The sequence below is a fragment of the Hyla sarda genome, chromosome 2, assembly GCF_029499605.1.
Source record: "Hyla sarda isolate aHylSar1 chromosome 2, aHylSar1.hap1, whole genome shotgun sequence".
Taxonomy (NCBI): domain Eukaryota; kingdom Metazoa; phylum Chordata; class Amphibia; order Anura; family Hylidae; genus Hyla; species Hyla sarda.
The window spans coordinates 248,522,849-248,537,050 of NC_079190.1; the positions used below are offsets into that span (position 1 = coordinate 248,522,849).

Consider the following 14,202-nt stretch of genomic DNA (forward strand, 5'->3'; position numbering starts at 1 on the left):
ATGTGGGGAAACTATGCTACCTAATGTGGAGAAACGATGTTACCTAATGTGGGGAATCTGTGCTACCTAATGTGGGCAAACTATGCTACCTAATGTGGGGAAACTATACTACCTAATGTGGGGAAACGATGTTACCTAATGTGGGGAATCTGTGCTACCTAATGTGGGCAAACTATGCTACCTAATGTGGGGAAACTATGTTACCTAATGTGGGGAATCTGTGCTACCTAATGTGGCGAAACTATGCTACCTAATGTGGGGAAACTATGTTACCTAATGTGGGGAATCTGTGCTACCTAATGTGGGGAAACTATGCTACCTAATGTGGGGAAACTATGTTACTTAATGTGGGGAATCTGTGCTACCTATTGTGGGGAAACTATGCTACCTAATGTGGGGAAACTATGCTACCTAATGTGGGCAAACTATGCTACCTAATGTGGGGAAACTGCTACCTAATGTAGGGAATCTATGCTACCTAATGTGGGGAAACTATGCTACCTAATGTGAGGAAACTATACTAACTAATGTGGGGAATCTATGCTACCTAATGTGGGGAATCTGTGCTACCTAATGTGGGGGGCTTGAATGAGCTGCGGCATATGGGAGGCCTTAATAAATAATTAGAAACTTATACAGCAAGTGACATATGGGGGTCCACCTGAGTAAGTGACACATTAAGGGGGGGTGCTGAACAATTGATGTTTTGGGGGGGGGGGGGGCACAGGCACATTCTTTGCACAAGGGCCCTCTGCTGTCTGTGTCCGCCCCTGGGGAGAGAATAAGGGGTAGAGTAGAACATAGAACAAATGCAGTTATTTTTTTCTTAATTTTTTTTTTATGAAGTAAACGAGATAAAGGTAAGCAATGACTTTTCCTCAGTCTGAAGCGCGGTCCTCATCGGCAGGAAGCAGTGAGGAGGAGGAGGATGACGGAGGTTCTGATTCCATCTCTGCTTCTTTTTCGTCCCTCTCTATATATAGGGCCGTGGCCATGAAGAAGGCCCCTCCGATGACTGCCATTATGGTGCAGGTCATGAGGGCATACTCCAGGCTGCGGTATTTCAGAAGAGGGGATTTGGCATATCCTCGTTCGTAGGTGTCAGATATCAGGCCGATGAGGTACGGGCTGCCGGCGTCACCTAGGAGGTGATAGATTGTCATCTGCACGGCCAGGGCTGAAGATCTCCTCCACGGAGTTACTACTTTTAGTATAATGTCAGATATGAGGGTGAAATTTACTGACAGAAGCGTCTCTCCGATGAAGATGAAGATGTTGGTGGCAACGAGGCTGATGTTGCCAAAAGTCAATGCCAACAGAAGAAAAGGGGCGGAGAGCATCATCGCGCATCCACACACAAGCGGGTCCGCCCGTGGGTTGGATTTGCGATATCTTTTACTAATCTCCGTCCCTGCTACAACTCCCAGAATGCCGGAAACGACTGTAACCACACCAAATATTAGGATGTCGTGATAGTCACACGGTTCAGCACGGCAAGGGTCCTTCTCTTGTAGGAGTGTTCGTGCGTGGGTCAGGTATGACGGACCCCATACACCTATGGCTCCCACTATGAAGGATACAGCCGTCGATCCCATGGTGGTTAACATGAAGCTTCGATTTTTAAATAGTTTTTTCAGATCTGTCGCCCATTTGGCAAACTTCTGGGATTTGTTGTTCTTCTTCCCGTTTGTAGTCGTTCTTGGAAGCTCCTTTGTGACCAAAATCATCAAAGCCACAGCTATGAGGCCCAGGCCAGGGGTGACCCGAAACGCCCAGTGCCAATCGCCCTTTGCTGCATCAGTCACTTTGGGCCCGATGATGTATCCTAGTCCGCAGCCTACAGGTATGACGGAGTAAAACACGTTCAGCATGCGGGTCCGCTGGTCACTTGTAAAAAGGTCTGCAATGATGGAGGGGGCGATGGTGCAGAAAGTCGCCTCTCCGGCCCCAACCAGTCCACTCGTCAGCAGGAAGAGCAGGAAATTCCCGTCAGGGATGAATGACAGGGTAAGTGTCATGCTCAGCCAAACGATGACTCCTGCGCAAACAGTATATTTCTTATTACAGTGGTCGCCCAAATATCCAGCAATTGGTGCGACCAGCACGTAGCTTCCAATGAACAATGTATTCAATAAGCCGGACAGACTAGCATTGGTGTCATATGCTTTCTGTATATAAGGCAGCACCCCCGCCACGCTGGAGCGATTTGCATAGATGAGCAAATTAACAAAGGCGAGGATCACTACGGTGATGATGGAACGTGCGGTGGACATCACGCTTAGAGATGGCAGGTTCTGCCTCTCAGGGATATCGCCCTTTTCTACATCCATATCACTATGGTCCTCCATTGCTTCTTCCTCCTCCTTCAGCAATGGGTCTTGTGGAGAGGCCATGGTCACAGGTCAGAGCCTGAAAACACTAGAGAGAGAGAGATAAGTGAACACATTAGACAACATGTCATCATTCCTGTCATTATACAATAGATCCTTCATACAGAGCAGAAATGTCCAGCACAGAACCACAAGATAACACTAAGACCATGGCAGCCTCAGAAGAAGACGCTTCTCTATAAGTGTTTTATATGGAGACATCTTCCCTAAGGTTACCAATGTCTGATAACCCTGTACCTGTCCGGTCCTAGTAATATCTGATAACCCTGAACCTGTCCGGTCCTAGTAATATCTGATAACCCTGAACCTGTCCGGTCCTAGTAATATCTGATAACCCTGAACCTGTCCGGTCCTAGTAATATCTGATAACCCTGAACCTGTCCGGTCCTAGTAATATCTGATAACCCTGAACCTGTCCGGTCCTAGTAATATCTGATAACCCTGAACCTGTCCGGTCCTAGTAATATCTGATAACCATGAACCTGTCCAGTCCTAGTAATATCTGATAACCCTGAACCTGTCCAGTCCTAGTAATATCTGATAACCCTGAACCTGTCCGGTCCTAGTAATATCTGATAACCCTGAACCTGTCCGGTCCTAGTAATATCTGATAACCCTGAACCTGTCCGCTCCTAGTAATATCTGATAACCCTGAACCTGTCCGGTCCTAGTAATATCTGATAACCCTGCACCTGTCCGGTCCTAGTAATATCTGATAACCCTGAACCCGTCCGGTCCTAGTAATATCTGATAACCCTGAACCTGTCCGGTCCTAGTAATAACTGATAACCCTGAACCTGTCCGGTCCTAGTAATATCTGATAACCCTGAACCTGTCCAGTCCTAGTAATATCTGATAACCCTGAACCTGTCCGGTCCTAGTAATATCTGATAACCCTGAACCTGTCCAGTCCTAGTAATATCTGATAACCCTGAACCTGTCCGGTCCTAGTAATATCTGATAACCCTGAACCTGTCCGGTCCTAGTAATATCTGATAACCCTGAACCTGTCCGGTCCTAGTAATATCTGATAACCCTGAACCTGTCCGGTCCTAGTAATATCTGATAAACCTGAACCTCTCCGGTCATAGTAATATCTGATAACCCTGAATCTATCCCAGTAATGGTGGATTAAAAGGGCTTGGCTGTATGGTCACTGGGCCATGTGAACTTCATACTGTAGATACAATTGGGCTATCCTGCTATATACATTTACTAATAATGAACCTACCCCACCTCATTGGGATCTATCCGTCCCCTCTATGACTTTCTGCCACTAGTTGATTTGAAAATCTTCCCTTTCGGAGTACCCAGAGTATTTCTATTGTTAGTACACACAGAATTCTGTTATATACTATTATATTTCTGCCCTAATCTTTCTGTTATTCTTTTACTACACCACCAAATCTTTCTCATAGACTTATATCTTTTAGAACTTCATGAATTAGGACTCTTTTTCTGCATTTTAGCAGTTTTGCAAGAAAAAGCTCTGGTCATGATACTATCTGTGCGTTTTATTATGTTTAATGCCTAAGCCAAGTATTGTCACAATGCTATGAGAAATATAACTTTTGTTATTTCTTTTGGAAATTAATTTCTTGTTTTTTTTTTGCTAAAAAAAAAGCAACAGCAATAAAAAAAAACTGTCAAACAAAAAGCCCTGTGCATGTATGAATAGAAGAGGCTGAGACTTACCTTGTGGTTCTCTCTTCAGATAAGGAACGGTCAAAATCTTGAATTCTCTATCGCAAATAGAAACTCTCTAACAAACACTTTGCACCACAGGTTGTGAATGCAAAACACACTGAAGAGACTGCAGCCGGCGCGCACCTCCTTGTACAGCTTACAGTGACATCATCACAAGCATGTGTGACATCACAGGGTTCTAAACCATCTTCAGGTATGTGTATATCTGTATAGTAAATGTGAGTAGCCATATTAGTCCAGTGATGCAGATTGTAATACCTTTTTTATTGGACTAACAGAATTTTGTAGAGACAAACTTTTGGGATTCCTCCCTGATAATTTATAAAGTCCTTTGATCATTAGTCCTTGACTATTGGACTTGATAAAGGGAGGAATCCTGAAAGCTTGTCTCTACAAAATTTTGTTAGTCCAATAAAAAAGGTATTACAAGAGACTGCAACATATTTTTTGATTTGTGTGTATATATATATATATATATATATAGTTCCAAGGAAAATGCTGTGGCACTCAAGGTATGGTGAAAAAATGAAAACTATTTATTCATCCCAAATGTGCAAAGAGCAACGTTTCAATGGTCTCACACATCAAGCCACTTGATAATGATGGTGTGAGACCATTGAAACGTTGCTCTTTGCACATTTGGGATGAATAAATAGTTTTCATTTTTTCACCATACCTTGAGTGCCACAGCATTTTCCTTGGAACTACGTATGCAGGATCCTGGACCCGGATCCTAGCTGGAGGCACCTACTCACGCTTTAGGAGTGCTGCTTTCTTCTTTGACATATATATATATATATATATATATATATATATATATATATATATATATATTTTAATATACACCTAGAAATACATCAAGTACATAAAAACATCTTTTAGAAAAATATTTCTCCAGGCCTGCCGAGTATATCCCCGTACTTCACAGTGTCTTCTTAGTTTATATATTTTAATCTTTTGACCTTTTAACCCCACTAGGACCAAGGGCATCCTGGGACTTAAAGGGGTATTCCAGGCCAAAACTTTTTTATATATATCAACTGGCTTCAGAAAGTTAAACAGATATGTAAATTACTTCTATTAAAAAATCTTAATCCTTTCAGTACTTATGACCTTCTGAAGTTAAGGTTGTTAAGGTTGTCTCGGGCAACGTCCATTTTAGAAGCAAATCCCCATAGCAAAGGTCTTCTAAACTGGGTGTTTCCCGAGACAGGTGTCATCAGAGAGCACTTAGACAGAAAATAACAACCTTAACTTCAGAAGCTCATAAGTACTGAAAGGGTTAAGATTTTTTAATAGAGGTAATTTACAAATCTGTTTAACTTTCTGGAGCCAGATAATATATATAAAAAAGTTTTTGCCTGGAATACCCCTTTAAGATTGAACCGATTATTATTGATATATGTCATGAATGCATCAATGGTCAGATGGTCAGATGACCAAATGATGACCACATCGTCTACATACCTCCCATACCATGCGAGGCATGTGGAAAATGGATTGGTGTTAGAAAAATAAACTGCTCCTCCCACCAAAAAACAAAAGGTTAGCCCGAGCTGGTGATGACTTTGCTCCCATTGAAGCACCCGTGCGCTGTAAATAAAAATTGTTACCAAACATAAAATAATTGTGTTTTAACACAAAATCTACCACCTCAATAATGTAATGTCTCAAATCCACAGAATATTTAGAAAATCTCATCAGTATATCCGAGATAGCTGATAATGCCAGGTTTTTCAGAATACTGGAATAGAGCGATTCAATGTCGCAAGTAAGCCACGACAGAGAATCGCTCCATGTGAATTTAGTTCTTCTGACCAGGAGTTTACTGAAAATTCAGATTGTTCAGATACCACGGACACTAGCGGGGACTCAGAACCGCAATATGTGAACACTCACAAGAATCGCAATGCGAGAAGACAGTCAAAAAACGAGGAAGGCGCGGTGGCAGAAAACATAGGAAGAAGAGCTTCGAAGCGTAACAAGGACAAACAGAAAAAGTAATAAAAGAGGATTTTCAAGTCATTAACATTTCTGCACAAATCATTACAGATGAAGAAACCTCGGTCCTGTGGAAAGGACAGGGTTTCTCTCCTACTCATCATTTTGATGTTTATCGGACAATTTTGGATATAAATAAATTTGTGAGAACTTTAACAGTTAAGAAACATTTTTTTGTGGAAAATGCTGATGAACCATCGGACCCACCTCAACTTTCTATAAACCCTGATTTACCACTAATGCATACGTTAGCAGAACAAATTGCTTTTAGAGATCTCTGTCTCCTTGAAAATAGTGGGATATCAATTTGTGATGAAGTGAATACTGCACATACCTTCTCCACTAAAAACCAACATTTTTACCCCATACAGACCAGACCAGCAATTTTTGATTGGTTCCAAGACCTTATCATGAAAGATTTGGTTAATCTACAATCAAAAGTAATGTCCAATACAACTCGTCCTAATTTGAATAAAAAGGAGGCTGCTGCCATAAAGAAATCAAAGAAAAACAAAAATTTGACGATCCGATCCGCCGATAAAGGCGGCTCGGTAGTATGTATGGACACGGGACTGTATATCAATTTAAATGAAAATCTACTATCTGATGATAAAACTTACCTTAAACTTTGTGGGGATCCCACTGAACCTTTTAACCCCTTAAGGACTCAGCCCATTTTGGCCTTAAGGACTCAGACAATTTAATTTTTAGGTTTTCATTTTTTCCTCCTTGCCTTCTAAAAATCATAACTCTTTTATATTTTCATCCACAGACTAGTATGAGGGCTTGTTTTTTGCGCGACCAGTTGTCCTTTGTAATGACATAACTCATTGTATCATAAAATGTATGGCGCAACCAAAAAACACTATTTTTGTGGGGAAATTAAAACGCAATTTTGCTAATTTTGGAAGGTTTCGTTTTCACGCCGTACAATTTATGGTAAAAATGACGTGTGTTCTTTATTCTGAGGGTCAATATGATTAAAATGATATCCATTATTACATACTTTTATATTATTGTTGCGCTTAAAAAAAATCACAAACTTTTTAACCAAATTAGTATGTTTATAATCCCTTTATTTTGATGACCTATAACTTTTTTATTTTTCCGTATAAGCGGCGGTATGGGGGCTCATTTTTTTGCGCCATGATCTGTACTTTTTTTTGATACCACATTTGCATATAAAAAACTTTTAATACATTTTTTATAAAAATTTTTTTTAATAAAATGTATTAAAAAAGTAGGAATTTTGGACTTATTTTTTTTTTCGTTCACGCCGTTAACCGTACGGGATCATTAACATTTTATTTTAATAGTTCGGACATTTACGCACGCGGCGATATCAAATATGTCTATAAAAAAATTTTGGGCGCTTTTTGGGGGTAAAATAGTAAAAAACGGACGTTTTATTTTTTTATTGGGGGAGGGGATTTTTCACTTTTTTTTTACTTTTACTTTTACATTTTTTTACTTTTTTTTTTACACTTGAATAGTCCCCATAGGGGACTATTCATAGCAATACCATGATTGCTAATACTGATCTGTTCTATGTATAGGACATAGAACAGATCAGTATTATCGGTCATCTTCTGCTCTGGTCTGCTCGATCACAGACCAGAGCAGGAGACGCCAGGAGCCGCACGGAGGAAGGTGAGGGGACCTCCGTGCGGTGTTCTGAATGATCGGATCCCCGCAGCAGCGCTGCGGGCGATCCGATCATTCATTCAAATCGCGCACTGCCGCAGATGCCGGGATCTGTATTGATCCCGGCACCTGAGGGGTTAATGGCGGACGCCCGCGAGATCGCGGGTGTCGGCCATTGCCGGCGGGTCCCTGGCTGTGATCAGCAGCCGGGATCAGCCGCGCATGACACGGGCATCGATGCCCGCGGTTATGCTTAGGACGTAAATGTACGTCCTGGTGCGTTAAGTACCACCGCACCATGACGTACATTTACGTCCTGCGTCCTTAAGGGGTTAAAAAAGAACTGTTGACTCTGTTGGAAGAGGGGAAAGCCAGATCTATTTTGACCCAAAAAGAAGTGGATTATATTTTCGTTCCAATTATTCCTATCTTCCACTCGCTACCCAAGCTGCTACCCGATGCGTCCGATCGTGGCGAGGATCAGATCCCTTAACGAGCACCTATGCGAGTGGTTGGACTCAGTACTGCAACCCCTGGTTATGCAATGCCCAAGTTATATCAAGGACACTAAGCACTGGCTAAAAATCATGGATGAATTCACATGGAGCGATTCTCTGTCGTGGCTTACTTGCGACATTGAATCGCTCTATTCCAGTATTCCGCAAAACCTGGCATTATCAGCTATCTCGGATATACTGATGAGATTTTCTAAATATTCTGTGGATTTGAGACATTACATTATTGAGGTGGTAGATTTTGTGTTAAAACACAATTATTTTATGTTTGGTAACAATTTTTATTTGCAGCGCACGGGTGCTTCAATGGGAGCAAAGTCATCACCAGCTCGGGCTAAGCTTTTTGTTTTTTGGTGGGAGGAGCAGGTAATTTTTTCTGACACCAATCCATTTTCCACATGCCTCGCATGGTATGGGAGGTATGTAGACAATGTGGTCATCATTTGGTCGTCCGACCATCTGACCGTTGATGCATTCATGACATATATCAATAATAATCGGTTCAATCTTACGTTTACCAACACATGGTGTAAAAGTGAAACCCCCTTTTTGGATGTCATATTACGTGGCAACCCTGATACAAATAAAATTGAGGTTGCTCCTTACAGAAAAAAGATATCAGGCAATACCATCCAAAGGGCGAATTCATGCCATTCCAAACAAACAGTAAGAGCCATACCAGTAGGTGAACTTATACGAATTAAGCGGAACAGTTCTTCCGCCGAGGTGTACCACAGGGAAGCTGATGCAGCATGCACACGCCTGGCGGCTCGAGGTTACCCTGGATGGCTCTTGAAAAAAGCTCGGTCGAGAGTGGATCCTATGGATCGAAAAACCCTTTTTTACAAGTAAGCGACCAACTGAATCACAAGATTGTCCAACATTTGTCACCACGTACAGTCCAGAATTTAATGACATCAAACGCATTGTAATTAAACACTTACCTTTGCTATCAACAGATCCCACAGTAGGGGAGATTATAAAGTCAGGTGTGAGATTTGCAGCGAGGCGGGCACCTACTCTATCCAATCTCCTTGTTCCCAGTATGGTGGACACGGCTAGTGTTACCACCCAGTGGATTAGCACCAAGGGCTTCCACAAGTGCGGTAAATCGCGGTGTGTGGTATGTCCCTTTGCCGAAAAATGCCAGAAAATAGAAGGTACGGTGGATGGCAAATGCCATGTCATTCACAACTTTATAAACTGTGATAGCACTTTTGTTTTATATAAAATCATGTGCACACAATGTCACTTAACATATGTGGGTTCCACCAAAAGGTCCCTTAAAAAACGCATGCAAGACCACATTAGACATGCTGCTGGCCCTTTAAGCTCAAACATTTCTAACATATCTAAACATTTTCTAATATATCATAATTCAGACACCACTTCCCTCAGGTTCTCAGGCATTGAGAAGGTGACCCTAAATAAAAGGGGAGGTGACCATATTCGATCCCTCCACAATAGGGAAATCATGTGGATTTATCGTTTGAATTGCATTCAACCCCATGGTCTAAATAGCAAAACAGATTTAATATTACATTACTGATATGTCTCCGAATAATTTATCTGTGTTTGGTCCCATGTTTTTGTTTTAATCACGTGCACATGTGATGCGGACCTGTCCCTCCCCTTCCTGTGGGAATGGGAAATATGCCCTGGAGTATATAAGGGTGCCTCATTTGAGGATCTACAGGCTATGAGTAAGGATCGATAGATCAGAAACGCGTCAGCCATGCTTGGGACCCCCCTCTGTTTGTGCAATATTTCATATTTTTTATATGTTCGCGGTTTGTCTGCCACTGTGAAGGCTTTTAAGGAAGAACCCTGAATAAAGACGGATGTTTTACTTCTACTTGCTGGCTTTTTTAGTATTTTATTTTAGTTTTATCCACTGTGCCAGGGATGAAAATTATTCCAAAAGAAACTAACTCAACTGTCTATGCTCCCCCGTTGCTCCAATATTGGTGTCCCGTTCTCTTTTCGCCGCCTTCTGCTTTTCCTGCTGGTCAGTGAATCACGGTGCGCTCAGTGTCATCATTGTTTCAGCACCAGTTTTACAAATCAGTGTGCCTCCAGTGTTACACCAGTGTTTACAAATAAGTGTGCCTCCAGCTGTTGCAAAACTATAACTTCCAGCATGCCTTGACAGCTAGAGACTGTCCGGGAATGCTGGGAGTTGTAGTTTTGGACCACCTGGAGAGACACTGTTTTGAAAACACTGCCTTAGTCAGTATTTTCCAACCTGGGGACTTCCAGCTGTTGCAAAACTACAACTCCCAGCATTCCCCTGACAGTCTTTAGCTGTCCAGGCATGCTGGGAGTTATAGTTCTGCAACAGCTGGAGACACTCAGGTTTGGTAGGTAGGTCCTTAGTCCATTGTTTTCCAACCTGGGTGCCTCCAGCTGTTGAAAAACTCTAACTCCCAGCTTAAGACTGTCCGGGCATGCTGGGAGTTGTAGTTTTGCAACAGCTGGAGGCCCCCAGGTTGGGAAACACTAACTACAGCAGTGTTTTCGAAACATTGTCTCTCCATCTGTTGCAAAACTATAACTCCCAGCATGCTCGGACAGTCTTAAGCTGGAAGTTAGAGTTTTGCAGCAGAAGGTGGCATTTTGGTGGGTAGTTGGGCCCTTAGTCCAGTGTTTCCCAACCTGAGTGCCTCCAGCTGTTGCAAAACTACAACTCCCAGCATGCCCAAACCGCCAAAGCCTGTTTGGAAAACACTGGACTAAGGGCCTACCTACCAAATGTAACGTGGCCACCCACCTACCAACCAAACATATTACTTACCTAGCAAATGCTTTTCCTGCCTACCTAACAAACGTATACCGTATATACTCGAGTATAAGCCGAGTTTTTCAGCACGATTTTTCGTGCTGAAAACACCCCCCTCGGCTTATACTCGAGTGAACTCTCCACCCTCAGTGGTCTTCAACCTGCGGACCTCCAGAGGTTTCAAAACTACAACTCCCAGCAAGCCCGGGCAGCCATCGACTGTCCGGGCTTGCTGGGAGTTGTAGTTTTGAAACCTCTGGAGGTCCGCAGGTTGAAGACCACTGCGGCCTTCGACATCATCCAGCCCCTCTCACCCCCTTTAGTTCTGTACTCATCTCCGCTCGGCGCTGGTCCGGTGCTGCAGGACTGTCCGGCGGGGATGTCGTCCGGTGGGATAGTGGTTCCGGGCTGCCATCTTCCTCGGGGGGGGGCCTCTTCTCTGCGCTTCGGGCCCGGAATAGTCACGTTGCTTTGACGACGACGCAGAGGAACGTTCATTACCAACGTCCATCTGCGTCATCGTCAAGGCAACGCCTCTATTCCGGGCCCGAAGCGCGGAGAAGAGGCTCCCCGGTGAAGATGGCAGCCCGGAACCACTATACCACCGGACGACCTCCCCACCGGACAGTCCTGCAGCACCGGACCAGCGCCGAGCGGAGGTGAGTACAGAACTAAAGGGAGTGAGAGGGGGCTGGATGATGTCGAAGGCCGCAGTGGTCTTCAAGCTGCGGACCTCCAGAGGTTTCAAAACTACAACTCCCAGCAAGCCCGGACAGACGATGGCTGCCCGGGCTTGCTGGGAGTTGTAGTTTTGAAACATCTGGAGGTCCGCAGGTTGAAGACCACTGTATCAGACATTGACAAGCGGTGATGATGATGACATGTGGTGATGATGACAAGGGGATGATGAAGGGGGGGGTGGTATTATGACAAGGGGATGATGAAGGGGGGTGTGGGATAATGACAGGGGGATGATGAAGGGGGGTGTGGGATGATGACAAGAGGATGATGACAAGGGGATGATGAAGGGGGGTGGGGATGATGACAAGGGGATGATGAAGGGGGTGTGTGGAATGATGACAAGGGGATGATGAAGGGGGTGGGGATGATGACAAGGGGATGATGAAGGGGGGGTGTGGGATGATGACAAGGGGATGATGACACGGGGATGATGAAGGGGGGGTGTGGGATGATGAAGGGGGGATGATGACAGGCGGTGATGATGAAGGGGGGATGATGAATGGGGGATGATGACAGGGTGATAATGATGAGGGTGTTAATGATGGGGGTCTGGATGATGACAGGGGGGGATGATGTATTTCCCACCCTAGGCTTATACTCGAGTCAATAACTTTTCCTGGGATTTTGGGGTGAAATTAGGGGCCTCGGCTTATATTCGGGTCGGCTTATACTCGAGTATATACGGTAACCTACCTACCTAGCGGCAAACCTTTTACTTGCCTTCCTACCAACTGAACTTACTACCTGCCTAAATAACTTGCAAACTTACTACTTGCCTACCTACTTAGAGAATGTTCTATTTACCTAATTTACTACTTGCAAACGTACTACCTGCTTACCTAGCAAACATATTACCTGGGTGAGGGGGGGGGGCAGGCATATTCTTTGCACAGGGGCCCTCTGTTGTCTGTGTCCGCCCCTGGTGCCAACATTTGTGGCCATGACTGTTATATATATATATGATCAACATATCAATGAAATTGGAATGAGGCAGAAAAAATATATAATCTCCAACATATTCCACAGTGCTGTGCAGAACTTGTAATCACCAATATAAGTAAGTGCCTCCAGCGGCACTTAATATTAAGGTTATTCAAAGTCTCTTAATTAATAAAGAAACTATAAAATTAAATGTGCAATATAATGCAGTTTGGTACATGCTATGAGTCAATGCACAATTAATTCTGTATTTAACATACACCACTGATCAGTAATAAAGGAGTCTGTCCTCCAGGATTTCTCAACAGTATGGATCTGAAGAAATGGTCTATAAAATACTAAATAATATAAAAGGCTGCTCCTGGATACAGAGGCTTTTAGTCCATATTCCGCTACCTTCTAGACTGTGCAAAGAAGCACCAAAGTTTCCAGGTGCAGTGTCCCACTCAAGAGCTTTACACATACTGTTCTTGGGTGCTGTTTGTGCCTTTGTTGACTTCCACTGTTTTATGCAGTGTCTTTTATGCTGCCCCATTATGTGAACATATAACAAGGCTGTGAAAGACTTAATACACACATACTAAACACAAATTTCCCCTAGGTGGGTCAGAGATCACAATTCAATATGCATACCAAAACCCAGGGCAAAAATCCCTTGTGAGACCCCCCCCCCTTTTTTTTAAATGTAACTTTTATTAGACTTCTTATTAAAATCAGTGTGACCACTGGTCACACTGATTTTAATAAGAAGTCTAATAAAAGTTACATTTTAATAAGGGTTTTCCTCACAAGGGATTTTTTTTTACCCCGGGCTTAGGCCCAGGGTTTTGGTATGCAGAATACACACATATGCCCACATTGGCCCTCATTTACTATTCTAAACCCGACTTGTTTTGTCGTTTTTTTTTGGCGCATCTTTGTCTGCGACATGTCGCAGACATCGTGCGCCAGTCTGCGACACGATGCAACATTGTTTCCCGACGGACCCGATATGGATTCTCCCAAACCCGAAAAAGGGGCGTAACCCGACATTTCTGAGCTTTCCCACGTATTTATAAAGGTTTCCAACCCGAATTTGTTGAATTGTTGTGGATTTTTTCCCGACAGCTCAGAGGAGTTGGAAACCAAAACCAACAAAACCCACGTGTGACAAACAGGATGCGACATATTAATAAATACCAGGGGAAAAAAGCAGTCGGGTAAGAAAGCAAGATAGACTTACAACCCGATTTTCTAAGTAAATGAGGGCCATTGTATGTACCTTCCAGATGAGGAGGAATAGCTTAACCTGTGCCTATTCATGTCTGCTTATCACTGCTCGGAGTTGTGTACAGATTTACAGAAAGTCCATAGACTTTCTGTGAATACATGCACCACTCCGAGATGAGCGGTTTAGTAACAAGCAGACACATACAGGCACAGTACACCGTTACCCGCTTCTATTAGCAATTTGTGGGGATCTCCTTGAAGTGTTTGTAACGTACAA

General features: G+C 43.3%; 1 protein-coding gene across 1 annotated transcript; it reads right to left on the minus strand.

The window, feature by feature from the left end:
- Positions 1-824: 824 nt before the first annotated feature.
- LOC130357831 (protein spinster homolog 1-like) lies at positions 825-4,229 on the minus strand. Its single transcript, XM_056560563.1, has 2 exons — positions 4,086-4,229; positions 825-2,418 (listed from the first exon to the last, which is right to left on the minus strand). The coding sequence occupies exon 2, from the start codon at positions 2,391-2,393 to the stop codon at positions 879-881; it is 1,515 nt and encodes a 504-aa protein (XP_056416538.1). The 5' UTR covers positions 2,394-2,418; positions 4,086-4,229; the 3' UTR covers positions 825-878.
- Between the last annotated feature and the right edge of the window lie 9,973 nt (positions 4,230-14,202).

Excerpts from the sequence above, each read along its gene's own strand:
- LOC130357831 (XM_056560563.1), bottom strand. The coding sequence starts at position 2,393 with ATGGCCTCTCCACAAGACCCATTGCTGAAGGAGGAGGAAGAAGCAATG.